The 24,411-nt window shown below is 33.0% G+C and overlaps 1 protein-coding gene across 2 annotated transcripts in view; it reads left to right on the top strand.

The window, feature by feature from the left end:
* Positions 1-10,896, top strand: part of APLP2 (Amyloid-like protein 2) — a gene marked incomplete at its 5' end in the record, with an annotated part of 105,636 nt that extends 94,740 nt beyond the window's left edge. Inside the window, 7 exons of one of the 2 annotated variants that reach the window (XM_035731682.2) lie at positions 5-256; positions 1,291-1,853; positions 3,718-3,876; positions 5,070-5,261; positions 6,481-6,790; positions 8,385-8,602; positions 9,671-10,896. In XM_035731682.2, coding sequence (XP_035589974.1) covers positions 5-256; positions 1,291-1,853; positions 3,718-3,876; positions 5,070-5,261; positions 6,481-6,790; positions 8,385-8,602; positions 9,671-10,144 — 2,168 coding nt within the window. In that variant the 3' untranslated portion in view covers positions 10,145-10,896. The remainder of the gene's footprint in view (positions 1-4; positions 257-1,290; positions 1,854-3,717; positions 3,877-5,069; positions 5,262-6,480; positions 6,791-8,384; positions 8,603-9,670) is intronic. The other variant, XM_051209844.1, reaches the window with a different exon arrangement.
* Positions 10,897-24,411: the final 13,515 nt, after the last annotated feature.

Raw genomic sequence — 24,411 nt, forward strand, 5'->3', positions numbered from 1 at the left:
GTAGATAATATCCCGATGTCCAAATTGTTTACTCCTGTTGGTTGTCAGTTAAGCAGCCTTGATAATGATCGGAGTTACGTCTGTGAAAACTACAAGTTCTGGGAGAATTCCACCCGAGAAGCTTGTCTGAGACGCAACATGCGATTTCAGAGCTATCTACCATTCAAACCTTGTGTCAGAGAAAAGGACTTTGGTTCTATGTATTTTGCGGCTGCTAAAGTAGTGTGTTGTGAAAATCTTGACTCTGAATTTACAAGTAAGTGTGTTTTGCATGTGGTCTGTTGGAATGTGTACAGATTGAATTAAATTATCTTCACTTGATCACTAGACTGATAATACATGAGTCGTTCGATATACATTATTCTGCTTTACATAAAGGAACTGTTTCGTGCTTATCTCAGCTTCAAGCCTTGTTGATCCTATTTTCACGCAATAACATATTATCAACATAAAGTACCATCAAAATAGTTTTCTTAAAATGTAAAAATAATCCCGTTTTTAAACACTATACAGACGCTTCTGAACCACAGCATTTCATTAATCGGGGGAAGTTTATGCTACTTGTAGGATTTTTAGACTAAAGGCTTTGTTTTCCTTCAGTTCAATCATTTCTCCTCTGGAATATCGTTTATATTATTGTTTCATGCAGTTCATTTAGCTTAATAGTAACAGAACTACGATTATTTCATTGCTATTGATTCGTTGGCTGTACGCTCTCACTTAGATGTCAAGTTAGCGTAAATGCTTGATGTTTCTTTGCAAACCAAACCAATTAATTGCCATGTTATCATTTTGTCTCGCAGGCAAATTGGAATTCATTTTACTATCTTAACGAATTAGCAGTCCATCCTCTTCTTCATAGAATTGCTCCATGCTCTGGCCGCCTAATTTTTAGTAGCTTAGTGTTTATGACTTTTGACTTTTATTCGCAAGGTTGCAAACCCGAGTCCACCGCACTTCGGTTTGGCCAGCGTGGTAGTATCATTAACCTTCACAGAGCGTGTCTCAACGTCAAGCATATGATTTTTTTAAAATTTAGCACAGATTCATATTCTTAGCTTCAAATCGTACTCTAAGTGTAAGGAGTGGTGACACTACCTAGTTCCCTAACCTAAATTGCATGGAGCAAGGCTCGAACTTGTCATTTATCCAACTGCTGTTAGTCCTATCTCGAGTATCCAGAAATTAGCTCCCTATTTTAGGGGTCTGTTCGCTGTAAATCTTCTTACTAGCACAGCGTCGGTTCTTATTTAATAGATTTTTTACTTTTCGAAATCCTCACTTAATTAGTGGCTCTTTTACCAAAGTGTAGACATAATATCGATGTACAAGTAAAATCGTTTCCGCCTACAACCAGTGTTTTGATGATAATACATATCTCACTTAATTTTGCTGTTGAGATTAAATTTTGTTCAAAATGTTGGATACCAAAGCTAGCTCGTGAAGAATCTACGTTGTCGCACTTATATATGATTAGTTTTATCTATTGGATGTTGATTTTAGATTCTGCTGTCGTTATGAAACCACTTACCAACCTTGGAAACAAGACCGGTTCAACGTCCCACAAACTCAATCGCTTGGGTAATAAATTAACTTCCACCGAGAATGATGCCTGGGGTAGTGACAAAACTGTCACTAATTATTTGTCATCCACGAAACAAAATTCTTCTTCTGGCTTATTAATACCTGAGCGTGAACGTTATAGTCAAGCTAAATTAGCATTGAGTAATGACTTACACAAACGGGAAAAAGTGCTAGAGCAAGAATTTTCAAGTGAAGAATCACTGATTTCACCTGAAGACTGGCTGAACGAACCAGTTAAAAGTCAGCTCGAGGAGGACAGTTTAGTTCAAGTGAGCAACAAAGTTATTTCTTTAGTTCAACCCTAATTTTTCACTGTCTTGTGTCGTTAAGTTGTTGTTCGTTTTAACCTCATACTTCTTTGTTTCGTGTCGATTTGTACCATAATTTGCTACAGTAATTTTCTGTTATTTTTACTCTTGTTTTTTCGTTCTAAAATGTATTGCGTTTATTCATATGACTAGTCTCGGAAAACTGTGACTTATTGATTACTATAGGTAACCCTCATTAAATGGGTCATCAGTTTAAACTGGTTTCATTTAAGTTGGATAAAGGAGTCTAATTAACAGCCTTCACACGGCTTTTGTGATTCAGTACACTATCTGTAAGCAGTGGTTCTTTGTCAAATGTAAACACGAGATTTTTATGTTTAGCAATTTTTCCTGTGGACTGTATAATAATAAATAATAATTATGTTGGCGTGGTGTATCTATGATGCTTTCAACGGGTGTTTCCCAATTATTACGACATCATTATCTATCCTTATATCTTGTTTATTTTCTTTCCGAGCCTAGTCTTGTAGCTATTTATCATTTTTACTAGTGACCAATTGATTGAGTCTCTGTCGTAACACAGAACCTGGCTTGAATGCTTATCAGTTGGAGTTGCTACACTTTACATTGGGATAGTGCAAGAGAAAATTAACAAGTTCAGAAGAACTGGAAGGGAAATAGTATCAATGTTAATAGAAAATTATGAAGATAAACATAGTTCAGTCGAAACTAAGAAAACTGAAGAATGAGAAATTTGAGATTACACCAAACTTGTTATTCAGAAGGTGATAGCAAATAAGTCCAGCCACTCCACTGAGATCACTCTTAAGTCGTACCGTGGGTTATATCCTAATTTGCTTACTGATTCCTTAGTGACTTAAGTTCCAAACCTCCTGAAATTCCATGGTCCAGTTTTTGCACCTGCCCAATATTTCAACGCCTCAGTCGACCTCGTGTTAACAGTTATTTATGCACTTATCTGAGCAACTCCGTCTCTCTGTGCTGTTGTGGTGTGGCAACTTAAGCCGGGTTTTTCACAGCTTATGACTTGCTCAGGTGATATATGTTCACACACAAAGATGGTGACTATGTTGTCTGGTGTAACGTTTCTTCCAGTTGCTGCAGCCTGTTTTATAAATCATATTTGTTCTGTCCTTGATGTGGATTATATGGTATGGGTTGGATTATGAGCTTGTGGCTGCACTTGTTTTTGAATTTCTCAACATCGTTGAGATGTTTTACATGTATGGTAAAAGTACCTGTTTTCTGGTTCCTAGTGTTAATTTCTTGCTCCATTGTGGGTCGGATGAATATTCTTTGATTAGTTTGAGGGAACCAGGAAATAGGTAATGTAATACTACTTTCAAAGCACTTCGAGGATAACAGCTATATTGTTGAGTTCTTTTAAAACAGCTATATCTGAACTATTTCTGGTACTTTTATTTCAAGGGCTTTTCGAAAAATTCTTCATATTCACTTATTTATTTTATTGAGTCTAATTTTTCTTCCACACATAAATACAACAAATATTCACGTCACTTCGATTAGTCTCATGATGAAACAGTATTAGCAAAATTAACGAAGGAAAAGTTTTATTACATCTGTTTTTTTCTTTACAATTACTTAATTATAAAGCTATCAAAGGATATGAAAAAAGTTACTTTACAAATTCACTACCGAAAGATTAAACTGGATTAAGCAACTTTTATATGTTAAAATTTATTGACTGAAAATTGTACTTTTTTTTAGAAAGTCTTTTGAGAATATGATATAAATACCTTCATTCATTAACTCTTTATGAGTCATTAAACTGTGCTAAGCATTTTGAATGGTTATTTTGATACCTTTTGTTAATTTTCGTAAGGAGTTTTGGAGTAAATTTATTAAATTGGAAAATCAGTCGGAACGAGATCGGGAGACTTTGGAAACAATTCATCATCAGCGAATTGAAGCCCAAATGCTTGAACGCAGAAATGCAATGCAGAATGCATGGGAAAAGGCTGTGAATATTAAAAATCCAAATGTGAGTTTTCACACAGAAGTAATTTTGTTTTTATTGTTTTACATTGTACTACATAGAATGTTTACTCGTGTCATATAACTAATTTTTATTAGTCATGGATGAATTTGGTTGAAATCTGAGCTATATTATCAATGTGTTATCATTACTATCAAAGCGTTATTATTATTACTATTATTAAAGTAACCCGTTGTATAATTGAATAAAGATGATTCAGCGAAGAAAATTTTATTTTCGACGAAATCACTCACTTAAGCTGTACATTGGTATTTATGGTTGTTTGATAAAATATCAGTCTATAAATAGATAGGAGAGATCATAAAGTGATTTGATATTTCGAATATCGAAATTCGGTTTCGTAAACAAAGGGTTATGGGAATTATTTACGGGCTAAAAATATGAGATAATTGTCGACTTGACAGATATGAAGAAAAGCGAGCAACAGAAATATCATAAAAACAGTTGAATAATAATCATGAAAAACTGTTAGAGGATAATAGGGCCTGATTACCGTCTGATAAATACAAAATGACAATAAAATGTTTTATTGTGATGAATTAAGTCATCAAGTGCAGATCTGTGTGTTTGGTTTCTAAACACTATATATTAGGGCTGATGATACTATCGGGAGCGGGTGGAACGGGGCTCGAACCTGTGACTGCGTAGATACAAGCTTAATGCTTTAATCAGTGAATCGCCGTTGACTTGATCACTGCAATCACATAGATATTGGTCTTGCTGTCAAGAACGTTTTGGTAAAAGAAATAGTTTATTTGCTCCCTCTTAGGTAAATCTAACGTTTTCAAAGCTGTGCTCACTAAATCGTATACTAATCAAGTTCCCAAAAAATAATGAAAAATTCATGAATTAATTTTTCCTACTTTTCCCTCAGCATATCCTCTAAAATACAGTTTAATCACAGATAGCGTTACAATTTGTTAAGCAAATAAATCAGTGGTCTTGTTTTTACCAGGCATATTTTAATTTTCACATGTCTTATTTGATTTGTTGACCGAGTAGTTATGAAAAATGTGATCAGGAATTGTTATATACATATATTTCCAAATCAAAATGATTTTGTCTAATAGTGTTTTTATGCTTACTACTTTCGTAGTTGTTATCTAAAAACAAAGAATCAATTTAGTGAGTGTAAAGTATGTCTTATTTTGCCTATTTTCAATACCACTGACTCGCAGAATTTCACACTGTTTGAAACGCTAAAGCGTTTATTCCGAGTTGTTGAACATGACCGCAGTCACTATGTTAAACGATTCGAACATTTACGCAATATGGAACTACCTGAAGCTGCTCAACAATTAGCATCTATTAAGGACAGATTGGTTGAACTTGATATTTTGCTTAATAAAAGTTTGGAAAAAATAAATCTGGTAAGTATTTTCACTAATACAACTTTATTGTTCTAGTCGTCAAACGAATGTTTGACTCCTCTTCTAGACTTTAATGTTATAAGTGATATAAATTTATTCATCTTAAGTCTTTTTATTAGTTGCAGTTATTTGATAGTTCGAGGTATTTAAATTCCATTGGCATTGTAATTAATCTTGACGTCGATTACTTTCGTGTAATATATTCGCAAACTTAATCCCTGTCAATCTAAAACAATACAAGTGCGGCCATAAAAATCAAATGAAAGAGATAAGATGCAGTTGTACTAACTACATATTATTATCAGTGCCTAGTTTGTAATGATAGGGAATGAAATGATCATCGGTATTGATTGGTTCATTGATATAGTAGCATTTCCTATCAGTTGATGAAATTTTGCGATGTATACTAACAGCTCGTTAGGTTCTTACTGATTTACGCTACCTGAGTCACAGACAATATATCCATCTAATTATCGGAAAGCCGTCATACTGTGCGAAATTTCAATTTATATTCTTTCATCTCTCCGAACCTGTCTTATTTATTCTAGATCTTTTTTCTACTATCATGGATAATACCTTGGGTTTCACCTTGTTAAACTTATCTTACTGTGCTGAAGTAGTGTGGCAACCATAGCTTTTACACATTAGTGCCATGTCCTACGTCGTGAATGACTGAGTGTGTGACGTTATCTATGGAACCAGAAGGCACGTGGTCATTAATGTATTTATAAGGTTGCTCATTCGTTATGGAGTCAACAATTGGGTAGTGATGGCGTAATTGTAGAATTATAGGTAGAAATGCTGGGTTTATTGGTCAGCCCGAGTTGGTTGGGGAGGTGTAACAAATCTCCCAACCAGCTTTCACTTCGATTTTCTGTCCTAGCATTCATAAGAGTAGATGAAAAAACTAATGATGGCCAAGTAGACTCAATGGCATGAATTAATTGAGTAGTGATCTTAATCTTATGAAAATAAGTAAATTTCCCAGTAAGAGCCCTTGCAAATTCCAATTAGTCTTCGGATCTATATTTGTGTTCCAGAATAACCGTGGGGAGTAGGAGTATAAAGGATCACCATATTAAATATATCGTAAATTGGAGCTAGGATTCTACTGCTAGCTACATTCCATTTACTATATATATATATATGTACACTGTTCTCTATATTTATTTCTTGTATCGATAGTTCTAACCTCTTTTTTTGTCTACCGACATTGTAGCATCCAGAACTAAACTCATCTTTGTTAACTTATGCAAATTATCTTCGAAATAACAAATATCGCAAATTGGAAGCTCAGTCAAAAGCTGTTTTATTCGCCGATATTACCTTACCAGATATGATTAAACTGCCTACATTTCAAGAACAGGCATCATTAAAAGCTGAAAAGATTATAGCCAAACATCGTCATCATCTAGAACCGTTATATTTAGACAAGCTGGCGACCAACAAATCGAACAAAAGTTGGATTAAGCCACCTAAGAGACAAAAAATGTTGACAGATCATCTTTTTGGAGGCAATCAAAATAAAAGTAAACTATTGAAATTATCAAGAATATATTTATACTATCATTTTAAAATTTATCGTTTCTTCTAAAATATTAATAATATGCGAAATATCTATTCGTCTATAATTTTGTATTAATTTTTAGATATTTCGTTTCCTATTTATTTGTTATTTTATTAAGTATTTCGATTTCTGTGAAACAAATCACTGATATGTGATCTTTGGTATTAGATGATTTCATCTCTTTTGGAAGATGAGGTACACAGTACTTGTGTTGACTGAACAATTGTGATTGACATTCTGAACAGTCTCCTATCTAGATGTTATTCTAAGCCTGTTTAATATGATTTGATTATATAACAATGTGTGACTGTAAAAGAACTGGATGACCATTTATCTATATTACAAAATATTCTATCCATGTAGTTTGTTATAATACTTAACTAACAAATTCAGAGCTTGATTCAGTTATCTTTCGTCTTCAGTCAGTCAGTCAATAACAACGTAGAACTTCGTACGTATGCACATCAGTTCGAGTTGCCACACCACATTAGCACAGAGATGCAGTGGTCGATTCAAATCCCGTAGTGGTAGAGGTAATAAAAATATAAGCAGTAATCGGGAAAATTAGTGTTTGGAGATGTTATTTAAATAGTATAATACAGTGAAGTAAACTTGGGAAGAGAAAAAAAAGAGACAAGGCGGAATAAGGAGATCAAAATTTGGGAGAACACTAAGAGTGTATGCACCTGCGCCATTGCAAACGATTTTGAGCCATGTCATTCAGGGTCTCTAACCATCGTTTGCTATCATCTCGCGGTCCCCAACCAGCTAGTCTACACCTACCAACATGACTCAGTCCACTTGTCAGTGACTTCATTAACTTGTGCCATGTTTTGGTCTGGCCGCCCCTAGCTTTCTTCCAACCTACTCCTATACCACTGAACATCGCACGTCGAGGCAGTCGGTCGTTGGCCATATGTAACACGTGTCCCAGTCATCTCAACTGATGAAGTTTCACTACGTCATCAATTGATTTGCCATCCTTACCTAGTACCCGTTTCCTAATAACGGCGTTACTTACTCGATGGTCCCAGGATATACGAGCAATATTTTGAAGACACCTATGATCAAATGCTAGTAACCTACGGATATCCTCTACTCTTACCGACCATGTTAGTCGTGATTCAATTGTAAAGTTTCTTGGATTGACTGTCGTTGGAGCCAACAGGTTCACATTTTCTTCACCAATCATCATTCTTCCTAAAAGCATGTTCACATTTAGTGACATTGTGTAAGTAATGTAGTGGCGTTACTTTTGTTTGTATATGATTAAGTAAATCTTAGTACCCGTGCAACTGTGCAAATTGTAACTGGTCAGGTCTTGTACACGTCTGTTCATTTTATTTGTTACATCCCTCATTATACCTCATTGAATGGATTGGTAGATAGTTTACCTATTTACTGAATAATTACTTCAGACAATTAAGATCCAGATATCCATTTTGAGATGAATTATAAACGTTTTCAGTGTTTATTATTAATATGAAGTCAAAATTTTAAAAAACTCTACTGACGTACTTTTTTATCCTTATTTTCTCATGATTTATTTATTTAAGACTTTTCTCATTCTCATCAAATGAAAACAACTACAATTATTCCAACACTTTACAACTTGGTCGATATTGATGCAAAGTCATTGCTAAGCACTGTGGATTATTCTTCATCTCTATCAATAAATCAAAATCAACGTACACCTCATATGAATAGTAGTGAAATAACAGAAAATAAAACAACTGTTCAATTTGGTTCATATCAGAATATAAGTGTTGCTATGGTATGTGTTGTATGCCTTGGACTTACTTTGTATGATTAGTAATAATGTGGATATACGTGTTTTTTTCTAGATTGTTGCATTCTTTCAGCTAGATGGTTTAATTGTTGAGCGTTAACAGCTGATAATGTCCAGAGCTACAACATAAGCTTCCTTATCAAACCGTCTAGCATAGAGAACACAGCACTACCGAAGCCATCTACCTCTGGTATAAATAGTCTCTAGCGTTTCAACTACGTCTGTCAATTATATATTTCGGTTAAAACAAAATTATGTAGAAGCTTTGTATATTTAACTTTTCTTAATAAGTTTCCTTTAAAGCATGTAATGAAAGATTGGCCTATTCTGTCAACATCTAATAACTGAGTTTACACAGGATGTCTTAGAATAAATCCTAAAAATTATTACCATCGACCTTATTGTAATACATTTGTGTGACACTATCATGAAACATTCTAGTTATGTTTTCGAGAAAACTAGCACTATGTGAAATTCGAAGTGGAAAATTGTCAGCTTATTCTGCAACTGCTGAATTTTCAATTCATTTACTACTGAAATTGAGTTAATCTTACTTTTAAATTACAGAAATAAATGATTCATTCACTTGTAATAAGTGTTATAACCGATAAACTAACTATTTATACCTAACAGTAACCACTATAACAATAAAAGGTCATTGAAAATTCAACCCAAAATTATTAATATGCACTATTATACTAATGTGTAAACTGGGATACTGACATCCAAACCAAAAGAAATGATTTTTCTACTCAACCACCCTCCAGGCCTATTACCAAAAGGTTTAATCTAGAAGACAATCAAACACTTTCAAAATAGTTTATCCTTCTTTGCCTTGGTCATATGTAAGCATTTTGAGGAGAAGAAGAAGAAGTAGAGTAAACTCTTATCTTCGATCGTACACGTCATTCAGCAGGGACAATTACTAGTTAGCATATAGTTATTTATATACTGTGGTTGTTTTAAGATTTCGTTCAATATAAATGTAAATTTTATCATGATTTATTATTTCTAAACATTTTATTACTTATTTTTATTCCATTTTACTTCTAGTTACATTCTGATCCAGCACTTAATACATCCAATTCATCTACTGTTATTAATTTATCAACTCAAATACATGTTCATAAAACAACTTATATTTTATTAATTCTTCTAGGAATAGTTTTATGCTTTATTTGTTTATTTATTGTTTTACGTCGTTATTTTGCTTCAATTCGATATAATCGTAAAGGTTATACATTAACTGTTGTAGAAGTTGATGAAGTAATAGCACCAAAAGTCAATTCACCACAATTTTTACCAGTTAAACATAGTCGTCTTAGAAATACTTCAAAATCAATAACAAATCATCATCATCATCATCATCATCATAACGATTTAATACATAATTGGCAATTGAATGGTTATGAAAATCCTGCATACAAATTCAATTCAAATAAAACGGATAGATTTACTAATACAAATCGTTATCATCATCTTGGATTATTTCATCAAGATAATAGTTTTGATGATTTCGAAATTTAATAAGAAAAATTTCAATTCTATTTGTTTTCAGTCAATTTATTGAGAACAGAAAGAATTGGACATTTTCTTTTGTTTGTTATTAACCTACTTACTTATTACATCTAATCTGTTTTTAAACTATCTAATATTTAAAAAAAATTATTGTATATGTATCATTAGTACTGTTTATCCATATACATACTAAATCATAATGGCCTTCTCATATTAGTGAATAATAGATTTTTTGGTTGTCCTTATGGTATCCATTAATATCATATCTCTCATATTCATTCGTGCTTATTGTACACGTAAGGCATCTATTCAAGCCATCTTTTTTTAATAAATATAGGCATACCTACTCATACATGCGAATAATGTATTTTTTATTGTTGTTGTGTGCAATATTTAATGGCTTTATCATTATGATCTTGTTTGTCAATGCTTTTCTTTTGTTTAAATTTGCTTATTTCTTTCGTGTACATGAACAAGACGGTTATTTTCTTTCTTTTTTTTTCTTTTAGAGCTTTTAATCATTAATTTATATTTATGCATTTATTTCATTTGTAATATAGTTCCGTTTTTTTTTAAAGAAAAAAAGTTGCATATGTGTTTATATTCACTTCTGTGCTTATGCTTCATCTTTGCATATTTTAAAAAAAAATGGAATTTTTAACTATGGTTTAATGTCTTTAAGCCTCCAAATCGTTGAGTTGTTGTAGGTTCAAATCGAATGTATCTACTAGAACTTTGGCATGTCATACATCATGATCGACGTATTATATTCAACGTATGACTTGAATCTTAATACATAGAAACTGGTATTTAGTTATTGAAGTGAGTTAGTGATAATCAGTTGTTTTCGCTTTAAAGCTAAACAATAGTATATATATATATATATATATATATATATATATATATATATATGATAGGCTTATTTGAGCCAGGGTCCTTGATAACTGGTACTTCAGCAAATCTTTTGTTGTTCCATATAGAGGTACGTTCGTCGCTCTTTGCAATTGTATTTATCCAATTGTTATTGAAACAACTTACGCTTATATTCTGCTATCAGTGTTACTTTCGCTTTTCTGCTTCAATTGGATTAAGTGAAAAATACAAATTTTTTAAAATAATTTAATCAACATAGAGACAAGTTTAATTATTTTGCCATTGGATAGTCGACATTTCCTCTATTTACTTCCCGTGGGTTTCATCCAAATTTTCGCACAAACAAGTAACATATTATTTAGTCGGGTGTCTTCATAGTGTGAGGATTTCGTTCGTAGTTATTATCTGAAAACGTCTAGTTAGTTTACTTAAATGCTTATTGACTTGAAAATGTCAGTTGCCATCACAACACCGGTGACTTGTTATTTTTGAGTGAATCCTACCAAGTTGATCAAATCTGGACATCATTGACTGCTCATCAAGTTTGATTTGAAAAAGGAAATTTCACCTTATGACCTTCCCGAACAGTTACAAAACGCAACAATAAGTAAAATTGAAGGTATCTAGTCGACTAGTCTCGAAGCATTCTGGTACATACACTAGCTATTATTAATGAAACATTATCACATCCCATAAATGTTATGAAAATCGTTGAGTAACTAAACTTTATAAAATTGTTCAAATGGTTCAACACCTATCTTTAGTAGGTAACGTTTATTTGTTAATACCCATATTTATTGATCCACAACATTTACAGAATAGTCAACCATTCAAAATACTCTTTTCTGAGAATACAAATAAACTTTATACAGAGATAAGAAGCGAAAAAAATATTTTCCACAAAATATGACTGATTAAATGACTTATTAAAAAGAATTAATGATTTATTTCCTTGATTGGGTGAAGTGGATTATTGGGAATTTCTCATATATTTTATAGTTTTTTATGAAATGAAATTTTAACTATTTTTTAAATGAGTCCATATACTCAATAATGTATTTTCCGATAACCATATGTAGGCGTATATTAAAATAATTATGAAATGAATAAAAGAAATTGCGGTGAATTGAAAACAAGATTAAAAACTATCAAAATGTATTTAACTAATCAATAAGATTCAAAGTGTAAAATATCATGTAATTTTAAAGCATATTGTACAAGCTAATAAAATAAAAGTTTTTCTACCATTTGAGATTTTCTAAGATCTTAGAAATGAAAATTAAATTAAGCCGCAAGTTTTGATTTTAGCTCTGATCAGCTTTTAGGTTGTGGTTCACTTTTAAACCAAAATGATGTTCATTGTTATCATATATGTCAGTGTAGAAGTTTTCAACTACTATCAAAAGTACTGTTGTGTGGGTTACTTATATCCACACAAGTAGTATATAACGGTGGTCAGGCATAGAATGTATTTCAGTAGGTCGATGAGTAAAGAACTGGGACGGAACGCAATTGGTATGAAAGTGTATGAACAATCAAATCTGAGATGATGGATTGATGTTTACAAAAATAACAGTCAAATTTGAGACAATCGATTGATATTTTGCAAATTAAGGATTTACTATATGGTTCTCAGATTTCATTGAGATGTTTTGTAATTTCGTATCGAATACATTCGATTGTCCCACTCGTGTTCTTGTTCACTACTCGTTAGGTGAACAATGTAGGATTGTTTTAACCTAATATATAATTTGAATTCCTATAGTTTCTTCAGATTACAAAAATTACGATATAAAGCAATAGTGTTGAGTGATTAGCTACTTGAATTAGGCAGAACGTTATCAGACAGTAACAGAAATGTTCATATCTAACAAAGTTATTTTGTTTCACTAGATAAATTAGTGTTATGTAAAATAAAATGTTGACTTATAGAATGACTAAATGTTATGAATCTTCAGTGTTTATAGGAACTGTAACGGTAGTTTATCACTGAATAGTACATCATTAATTAACTGCTAGTCAAAGGACTACAATGTTAACAAGTGCTTGTGTTTTCTTATTCCGTTCATTGGACATGTTTCCCGCCCTTAAAAACAATGGAGTAGTATTCAGTCTATACATGTATATATATATCGCTCAGGCAATGATTTTCAGTCTTGGTTTGTTATAATTGCACAAGTTTATTGGGTACATAGATTTCTATAGTATTTTCTAATATTAAAAACTGAAGATATATAGTCACATTACCTTCTACGATAAAAAATTCATAGACAGATTTAACTATTTCTGTGCACAAAACTATGGAAACATAGGCAATCAGATGTTATTATTAAATCATAAGGAAATGAAGTTACATCTTTTAAAATTGTAATCATTACAGTTGGTCTATAGACATTTGTCTTTTTTCTACCAATTTCATTGATTTCTACCTGTAGTTTTATTAGTTTCCTGTCAGGTAAAATTGATAATGAGAGATGTCATTTTAACAGACAATTTTTTTAATGGTTTGTTATATCCCAGTAAAGATTAAATTACGGATAACTTCCGAGGACTATTAATGGACTAATATTCTATAAATATTCTTATTATATAATTATTCAATAATTAGATTATGTATATTTATATCCCTCTTATTATAAGCTTCATTTTGACCTATAATTTATTATTATACGATTTACTGTCTCTAAATTATGCTCGTTACTGCCTCCCACGTCCACAGCCACTTTTTGGCTTTATTGTGTACAAATATTATTTCCTATTTTATGGTGCTTTGCGGTCTGTCTGGTTGATATATAAACACAGTATGTTTGAAATATGACTCGCATATTGGAAGCTGGTATTTGGTGTTCTGGACTCAAGTGGACGGGCTAGGAGGACATAGGACCAATAAGGACGCTAGGATGCTCATACCGGTCGAACGTCATTGGTTTGGCACAGTGTTAAGACTGTATAAGTCGTATTTTGATTGGTGGATAGATCACGTAATAAAAAGCTGGACATAAAGTCATAACATAGTTGAGATCATGAATCAATTGAAGCTAGACCACCATGGAATCACTGGACGGTTCCAGGTTCTCCATGGTGGTCTAGCTTCAATTGATTCATGATCTCAACTATTAAAATTACTATAATACCAAAAAAATCCTTCAGATAGACATATACAGACGTTTTTCTGAAACAAATTATCCAGTATGTTGTGATTTGAAGTTCTCAGAATGAACATAGTTTTTTTGGTTTGATACAATTAGTAAAATGATTAACTTCTATTACACGGACATTTTGGATACCAATCAATTGCAGAATTGTAGATTTTATGTATGTCATAACTTCTTATATTTAAAAACTAGTTTTCAAATCAATAAATCAAAAGATTCAATGCATGATCTAGATGTTTTGGTTTCTCATTTTCTCACTGAACTTAGTACATGGATCTATCATTACAGGTTGAGTACATGATTCTCTGCTGAATAACTTTTGTTAGATAGAAATTTAATTTTAATTCATATAGATTTGCGAGAAACTGTTTTTCTTTTAGTAAGCAATGATGGATAGTGGCTAGCAGTGGAATCCAGGACGCGCGTTTCGTCCTATTAGGGACTCGTCAGCTGGATGTTGATGTGCACTCTAGGGCTCGAACCCAGTACCATTCGCTTCAAACGCCATCACGTTATCCACTCAGCTACTGAGTCCTGATAACCACTTGCTTGTGTAACGGGGTGAATTTAAATTCACTTGGTATTGTTTGGCTTGTATCTTCCCATTGAGGTTTAGGACTGCCAATAACAGACTGATCAATTGCAGTCTTAAACCTCAATGGGAAGATACAAGCCAAACAATACCAAGTGTTTTTCTTTTAGTTTATGTTCTTATTGATTGAAATGTGAAATATTACTACCATTTTCTTTTTTAAAGAGAATGTGTATTATTACATTTGATCAATCGAAATACAACACTTCTTAAAATACTTTCCATGAATATATATTGGATAGATGTTAAAGTGCTCTGTTATTTATATATTTACGCCTTTGTACTCTTACCAATTTTTGTTTTATCCATCTTCTTCACTTCATTTGTCACTAAACTACTTTAATTAACCAATTTCTTCTAACCTATCTATCTAACACCGTAGAGTATTTTTTCTTCAATTAACATATTGTCTAATAACATCTCGTCCTAACAGTCAGTACTGTGGACTAATTTTGTTGTAAATTAAAAGTTTTAAAACCTCTTTAATTGTTATTATAAGTATCAGTTTAGGGGTTGTGGAGATTGTTAGGTTTTTGATTGAGATCATGAACCGATTGATGATAGACCAACATTGGAAACCTTTAAGAACTGGACGACCGTTTCGTCCTATCGTGGGACTCCTCAGCAGTGCACATCCACGATCTCGCTCGCGGGATTCGAACCCAGGGCCGCAAACGCTTAGCCTACTGGACCGCTGAGCCGGCATCCAATGGTGTTAGTGTCTAAACTCAACCAATCCATGAAATTGCGCGACCATCTCCCATTGTACTGAGGTAGACACCTGTTTCTACCCGACGCTTGATCACTAAGCTTCATTTTCTTTCATACTGAATAGCTTAAATGAATCATAAATATCTAAAGATATTACCAAAATTCTTTTGAAACTTAATTCAATTTCATAAAATTGTCATTCACTCGAGCATAAAACCAACACAACAAATTACTCTTTCACATTTTTCCGTAATTTTTTTTCCGACCTATTATGGTATGAGCTACTTATATCCCCATAAGTAGTATATAACGATAGTCAGGAGTAGAATGTATTTCAGTAGAAAGTCGAGAAGGAAAGAACGGGAATGCAAAGTCCATGGCATAAAAATTGCAGAAACAATGAAATCTGAGACGATGGATTGATGTTTGCAACAGGAACAGTCAAGTTTAAGACAATGGATTGATATTTTGCAAATTAGTTATTTACTGTATTGTTCTCAGATTTTAGTAAGACGTTCTGTAATTTATTGTTCAGATACATTCAATTGTCCTACTCGTGTTCTTGTTCAATACAGTACCATGTGACTTAAGTGATACAATAGAGAGTTAGATTGTGTATCTTTGATAAGGTTGCTTGTTTATTATTATTATCCAGTACTGCTTGTAGGTGAAGTATGAAACAAAATTAACTATTTTAATTATTTTCAAATTACCTACAAAATAATATTAATTACATTATATATGATTAGTCTATTTGATCTTGCGAATAGTTTAAATACAAATGAGTTGATTAAACAGAATTAAATGAGATGTCATAAGTTTTATAATTAACTAAATAAGACTTATTATCAATTGAGTCCTAAGTGTCAACAATGGAAAATTGCAAATCTTTGAAAAATAACTTCATAATCATTGAACAAGCTAGTGACTGTGGTGTGTGCTACTTATATTGACACAAGTAGTAGATGATGTTAGTCGTGAACAGAAGGTCTGCTAGCAGAAAGACAAGAGGATCGAACAGTAAAGAATGGAAAAACACGATGCAATTTGTATGCAAGAACAATGAAATCTGAGTCATTTTAAGACAATCGATGGACATTTTGCAAATTAAGCATTTATTTTATGATTGTTAGATTTTATTACCAAGTCCTGTAATTTTGTTCCCATCCGTGTTCTGTTCACTACAGTGACTACTAACACATAGCAAATTATTAGGTGGTATTTTAGTTTTAGTCTAGCTTCATTTGACTCATGATGTCAACCATTGAAATTACTATAATATCCACACAAACCCTTCTGAAATAAATTTTGACCAGTTTTTATTTATGATCTTGTCCTCACTATTGTATAATTTTTATGAATTATTTTAAATAATAATATGGATAAATTAGACCATACTCTGATTCGATAGATAATGAGACTAACTGACTGGTTATATTAGCAACAAATTAAGTGTAATTTGAAATGACAGTCCAATGGATAAGTGTTGAAGACTTTAATCGTTAAGTATACATGTAGATAATGTACTCCATTCTTTTTATTCGTTCACTTTACAATCCAGTGTGAATAAATAACTTTTTATGATTCATTTACTAAATATACATCCATACAATCGACATTGAGCCGCAAAAGTCTTCATAAAGACTACAAATATTACTTGACTGACAAAACCGATACATATATGGAGCAGGCTTCCAACTTGTGAACTACTACCATAAAAGAAGTTTGTGGAAATTGTTGAATGTCGATATCACCAGCTAACGCAAATTAAATAGCCGTTGGAAACTGTAAAGCATTGAACAGCTATTTCGCAATGATAAGCGAATCCTCAGTAGTGCTCATCTAAAACCCCACTGGGCACGATCTATTAGTTGTAAGCCATATATTGTACTATATTGTCGGTAAACAGTATTTTGAAACAATTACAAGAAAATACAATTCAAAGTATAGATTAATAGGTGTTTAACTGCTCAATTCTAATAAATGTACTTACTTGAAATAAGTACTTATTTGTTTTATAAATTACAAACTACAGTGATATATCCCATGAAACAAATTCACCGGAGCTACTGACAATATTAAATATGAGAGAATATATGTGGGTAAGAACAGCACGTATAAGCGAACAATATAGTTTTCACTTAGATCAGGCTTTTCTCTAATATTAAGTAACATTTATATGTATATACAAAATTGTTAAACTGATCAAGGCAATTTATGAGTTAGTAATAAGAGTGGGATAGATTATATAAATAAACATAAGTAAAGAGTGTAAATTGATAGTGTGATGACAGGTGTGCTAGGTGGCTGCCTTCAAAATGAATTTATTGATGTTCTAATGAGAAGCCGTGATTATTAGAGTTTAATTTGTGTCGGGTAGAGTAATTATTTGCCTCAGACAATGAATGAATGGTTGTGCAAAATCATCGATCGACTGAAGTAAGACATTAATACCATGAGATGCTGGCTCGGAGGTCTAGAGGTTACGTGTCCTCACACAAGACTGAAGGTCCTGGGTCGGAGTCCCGCGTGCGGGATTGTGGATGCGCATTGCTGAGGAGTCCTGTACTCGAACAGAACGGCCGCCCAGTGATTTAAGGTTTTCGATGGTGGTCTATCTTAGATCTACTTGTGAATTCAACTATTAAAATTACTACAATCTCCACAAACCCCCATTCTGAGAATAAAAAAGGGTTGAATCCATGTTTCATAATGGGAAATGGATGAATGACTTGAAAAATATAAATCCTAAAATAACATTCATAAAAACGATAAGATTACGTAATAAGGAATGTTCAGACAATTGAACAATGAGTATGGAAGATAACAATAAATATAATCTTTTATTAAGGCCAATTTGGACAAGGAAGAGATAAAGGTGTTATAAATTTCTTATGAATACAAAGACTGATTGTTAGCTCGAATTCCTACAGATTCTACTGTATGTAACAAACGAGATCGAAATATTTGAAATAGATAGAAGTAACATACTTAATCTAACAAATGACAGACGAAAATAGTGTAAAACACGACAATAGGCAGGAGGGATGTGTAGTACTTGTAAGTTACAAAGTATTTACATAATACAAATACATAGCATTTGATCATCCATTTACACTTTTCGATGTGTTCTGACACTTCCTCGTCTGGTCTCCAAGTGTCCTACCAACGCCATGCTTTCAATACACGGAAAGTCTTCACACTGTCTGAGAATCGTATCAACTTCGACTCATACTACTTACAATCTTGTGAGTAGTGTCCATCACAATAGTTCTTCGACAGAAAATATGAACGCTTGATATAGAGTTTACTCAGAATATTTATAAAATGATAGAATTTCATTGAATTACAATTAAATGTAATTTGTAAACAGAAAATGAGTGAAGAGAACACAGAAAATTGAGATTGTAGTCACAATATTTTTAGGAATTAAGTTCAATCATACATTATTATAGTGAGTAGGAAAATGAACTAGTGATTTCTTTCAGTTAAGAATAACTAAAACAACGTTGCTTAGGTTATTCAGTAATTAATTAATGCCTCTTTAGTGGTTTGATTGGATAAAGATCCATGACTCAATATATTTAACGCTAGCAAATTAAATGTGATTGTACATAAATAATTCGATAGATTTTTATAAATACGGAATTTTATTGAACGCGGTTCTTTATCAGTAGAACATTTGCTTGCTTAAAATCACATATCCTTGTTAATTTTCTCCTGTTTAATATATTTCTTGATTTATGGTTTTAAAAAATAGTCTTTGTAGTTATAGAGTAACCTCAAGCTTATAAGTCGAGTATTTAAAAGTTGGTCTTTAGTTGAAACACTTACTGGTATCATTTCAGTAAAATTAACAGTAAACAGTTATTCTCATTTATAACCAGTTCTTCTTTAACTACAATGTGTCTATCTATTTGAAGTTTGTGTTGATGATGTCATTCAGAAGAACGATAAAAGCTCCACAACCGAACCATCCAGCTCAGAGAACAAAACTCCATCATAATGTGTCCACTAAAGAAAACAAAAAAAACACTTAATTATTATTTGTTCCTAATGATTACGTCAGATATATTTGTTTGGTAGTAATAAATTATCAGGGAAAATCATTTCCAATAACAGTACTTTCAATAGTCTGTATAAATGTTTACAATATATGTACCATCTTTCTTTCAATAATTTCCAATGTCTTTTGTATCTAAGTTGTTTATAATATAACCTTCGTTGCATATCTCGATTGATATTATTGATTATTAATAGTTGATTACAAATCCAAAGTAGATAAGACATAATCATGCATGCCATTTATACATTGATGTACACACAAATAATACACACACGAATACAGAAATTTACAAAGCTACATGTGTGATTGTATACAACTACAGTCTATTTATTTATCCATCCGTTAGGTACAGATGTTGCCAGGTTGATGGTGTATATACAAATTTGATTGGGCAATAAAAACTCTTCATTGAATGCTGTTTTATCTCTCTCTCTCACACACACACTCTCTAATGTTCTACATCTTGGATTAATATGTTTTTACCTTTTTTCCTTTAACTAAACAGTAAAGCTTTTTCTTAATATCGATGCACCTGGTTCTGCTAAGTAAAAATTCCCTATCAAATATTAAGTATTACACAATTATAACATATCAATAATGGCTAATTTTCATATTTCCCTTACATTTTGATATGACACAATGAAACCTACAACATGAGTTTAAAAGAATCCTAATTCGCAGTGTTATATATGAAATATTTAGTAATAAGATCGTATTATGATCCGTAAACAGTATGATCTGGTTGAAATTCAGTTTAATAGTTCTCATTCATTAATCTGACAATTTAAACAGTACAAATAGTATCTTCATGCATTGAAAGTGTTAAGACTATTGAAATATGTTTGATATATTGTAATAAAGATTTTATCAGTTTAGGGGTTGTGGAGATTTTTGAGTTTTTGATTGAAATCATGAGTCAATCGAAGCTAGAACACCATGGAAAACCTGGATGCACTGGACGGCCGTTTAGTCCTAGTATGGGACTCATCAGCAGTGCACATCCACGATCCCGCACCCCGCGAGATTCGAACCCACGGCCTATCGGTCTGGCGCCAGGCACTTAACCACTAGACCACTGAGCCGGCATCCAATCGTGTTAATGTCTAACCTCAACCAACCCACGAAATTGCGCGACCATCTTCCACTGTACTGAGGTAGACACCTGTTTCTACCCGACACGGATTAGCTCCACTGGTTACGGCTTGTGCTGAGGAGTCCCATACTAGGAGGAAACAGCCGTCCAGTGCTTCCAGGTTTTCCATTGTGTTCTAGCTTCAACTGAATCATGATTTCAATAAAGATTTTGTTTGGAGCAAAAGTTGTTGACGTGAGGTGAGAACATTTTATTTAATCATGTACATCATGACTTCAATATGACTTTCTGAATGAATCATTCCTCACAAATTAATGAGAAACTATATTATTTCAAAAGGAAAGATAATTACTTTTTAAAATACAACACAATTTAGCTCTCATATATCAGTGAAGTGTAAAACATGATGATAAACAATTAGGCTATAGTTACAGGAATTATCATCTAAATGGTGCATATTAGGTAATATTTAAATTACAGTCTGCATCTATTATTCCGCCTTAGGGAATCTAATGATTCATGGTTATTCTGATATTGTTAAATTAATAATTAAGCTCGATAAGTTCTTTGAAATAAATTACTTAGATCTGATTATTTATATAAAACGAGATTTTGATTGTACAATCTAAATACAATGGATTCCTTATTGCCATAGGCGCTTGTGGGATTTCTCGAATTCCATCGTCCACATAATGAACTGATTTTAGTCAGATAATCACTGATAACTTTGAAGGACTGGTTCGATTTTCCATCCTACTACGGGACTCCTTAGCAGTATACATCGATTACCTCACAAACACTCAAACGTGGGACAATCAGGTCTAGAGTTAAGTGTTTAACCTTTAGACCAAGGAACTGGTATCCAATGGTTTGCATGTATAATCGTAACCGACTTATGATGCTATGCAAGCATTTTTCGAGTCTCATTGCTGGGTAATCGTCACGTTTAGGTATTTAGGACTAAGACTATGGTTTTCACCACGGACTGGAAACAGTTACAATGCAAAAATGCATTGTAATATATAAATGAATAAATTTCACATAAATTTATTTAGGCATTATCTGATTAGTTCGCCTATAAAATATAGTCATATTGTGTTAAGGTTTGTTTCAAGGTTAAGATTTTACGATAACGATTTAGAGGTAGTATTGATTTGCCTGTTACATACAATCTAGGGAGTGAAATGATCATCTATTGCGTTTAACTCTATCACTTACTCCGTAATGGTAGACAATAACTTCCCCTCATTATTTTAGATGTTTTAAGCATTTTAAAATAATATTTCTACTGTTTGTTGGACGTGAAATCTTAATTTTCACTGAAATCAAGATGTCTCTTTCTTGATTTCGATTATACAGATACTTTTACCAAATATTCTTTCTAATCAATTCTCTTTTATTTCATATGTCCAAATGGAATTCCTTTATCTGCATTATCAAAATAGAAAATGTATGTAGTTCTGTTACAAAACTCAATAGGATGAAACGACCGTCCAGTGCTTCCAGGTTTACCATGGTGGTCTAGCTTCAGTTGACTCATGATCTCAACTATTGAAATCACTACAATCGCCACAAAACCCCTTCTGATACTAATCAACATATGCTCACTAGGGACTGGCTTCAAGATGTATATCCTGGAGTTCTGGTGAGAAGCAGGGACAGTGGAGTTCAACCAGGTCAGTTGTTAGATAGTAACACACTGATGACAATGGTGGATGTGTCGCTCGATTTCGTGGATTAGTTGTAGCTAGAAATTAACACCGTTGGATGCCGACTGGGTGGTCTAGTGTTTAAGTGCTGATAGGTCCTGAGTTCGAATCCCACGAGGCGGAATCGTAGATTCGCACTGCTGAGTAGTCCAACAATAGGACGAAACGGCGTCCAGTGCTTTCAGGTTTTTCATGGTGGTCTAGCTTCAATTGACTCATGATCTCATCTACTGACAAAACAAAATGTTCAATTTTTTTAAAATTAAGAAGCAACATTTCTTACTTAACAGATTCAAAAATTAACCGAAGTATTCGATTACATTTAACTATGATATTAACTATATCCGTTCAGTGTTTTCAAGTCTCTAATCGTAGTCTAGCCAAGGTTGTTTCGCGATTTAAAAGTTTGCAGATCACTAACGTAGTTTATCTGTGTCGAATGACAGGGGGCCTACCCGAGTTAGACAAAATCGCTATGACAAACCAACTAACTTTGAAGTCACACCTCACGGTCAGTACTTAACGTAGATTATCCTTTCATTATATCAAGGTACTACGGCTGCTTTGAAGACCGTATAATAAAAAGGATTTTATTACGAGAATTTATTGGTAAGACTAGGTACAAGGAACAGAGTGAGACCACCAACGCATGGGCCAGTCCATGGCGTGCGATTAATTGATGCGCGTTCTTTTTCTTTGAACTTGATGGGGATCGGTGAACTGTTTTACATTTAGTAACCCTATCGCTGGATGATTTGGTTAGGGTTCAGTAACATTTCACTGGTCTTACACGTTGGATATTATGTCAATCGTTTAAAAGACAAGTAAAATTGCTGAAATGTGTTAACCTGTGCTGTACAAATCTAGATGCTAAACACTTCAGTGTAAAATAAGTTTTCATAACTTACTGACATCAGGTGAAGAGACTTTGGAAATCAGGGATCTCCAGATAGTTTCTCTGTCTATGTTTGCTATTACTAATTTCCTTTGAAATAGTTGGTGCTTTCATCCGAGAAACTAAAATGAGACAGTTATCAAATGTCCCTTGATTTCCAATAAGTTTCCAGTATAAGCTCGTTGTCTGACTCGATTATTATCAGATGATGCTCTTTACAAAATGTTCATCCACCATAACCTCGTACAGATCCGTTGATTTAATTCGTATAACGAAATAAAACACATCAAATATGAGAACTATTTTTAGATATATTTATTTCACACATACAGACAACAAGAGTAAAAAAGCCGGATCGGAAATGATAAACATGTCAACTCAATTTTATCAAGTGTGACTCAATATTTACAGTCAGGATAAGTAAGCTACAGACATGTGACAAATGGAGTAAGTCATTAACAAACACGAACCAAACAATATTAGACAACAATTGAAAACCTGGAGGAACTGAACGGTCGTTTCGTTCCAGTATGAGATTGTTTGATAGAGCCGATAAGTGATCTCGCACGCAGGAATCTGGGGGCTAACTACTACGTACCCGGAAAGGATTACCTCCACTGGTTACGGCTTCCAACTGAAACTCCGAGAAATCCCTTTTGAAGCTAGTCGCTAGTGAGTGAATGACAATTTTTCTATATACGGTTGTAGGGACTATTGAATTTAATTAAAATCATGAACTGATTTAAGTTAGACCACAATTAAAAACCGGGAAGCACTTGACGGCAGTCTCGTCCCAGAATTGTACTCCTGGTTTCGACTACCACGTGCGAGATTGTGGATGCGCACTGCTCTATAGCCCAATATTAAGATGAAATGACCGAAACGTCGAAACGTTTTACTTCAGGAAGCAAAACTTAGAAATCCACTGACTAGTACAATTCATAATAAAATAATTATCATTTAAAACCAGTTCCACAAATGGTTTCAGTGACAAAATAAGTATTTGAAAGATTACATTTTTAGTATTGATATTATTTACATCACAGCCATTCTTTAATGAAGAACTAAGGATAGTGTCTTCAATAGTAACAATCTAATAAGAACAAATCTACTGAATTGATGAATGTTTGCTTAGAAATTATTTACTTACGCCTGTTACTACTAATGGAACATCGGCCGCCG

This window comes from Schistosoma haematobium, chromosome 1 (assembly GCF_000699445.3).
Source record: "Schistosoma haematobium chromosome 1, whole genome shotgun sequence".
Taxonomy (NCBI): Eukaryota; Metazoa; Platyhelminthes; class Trematoda; order Strigeidida; family Schistosomatidae; genus Schistosoma; species Schistosoma haematobium.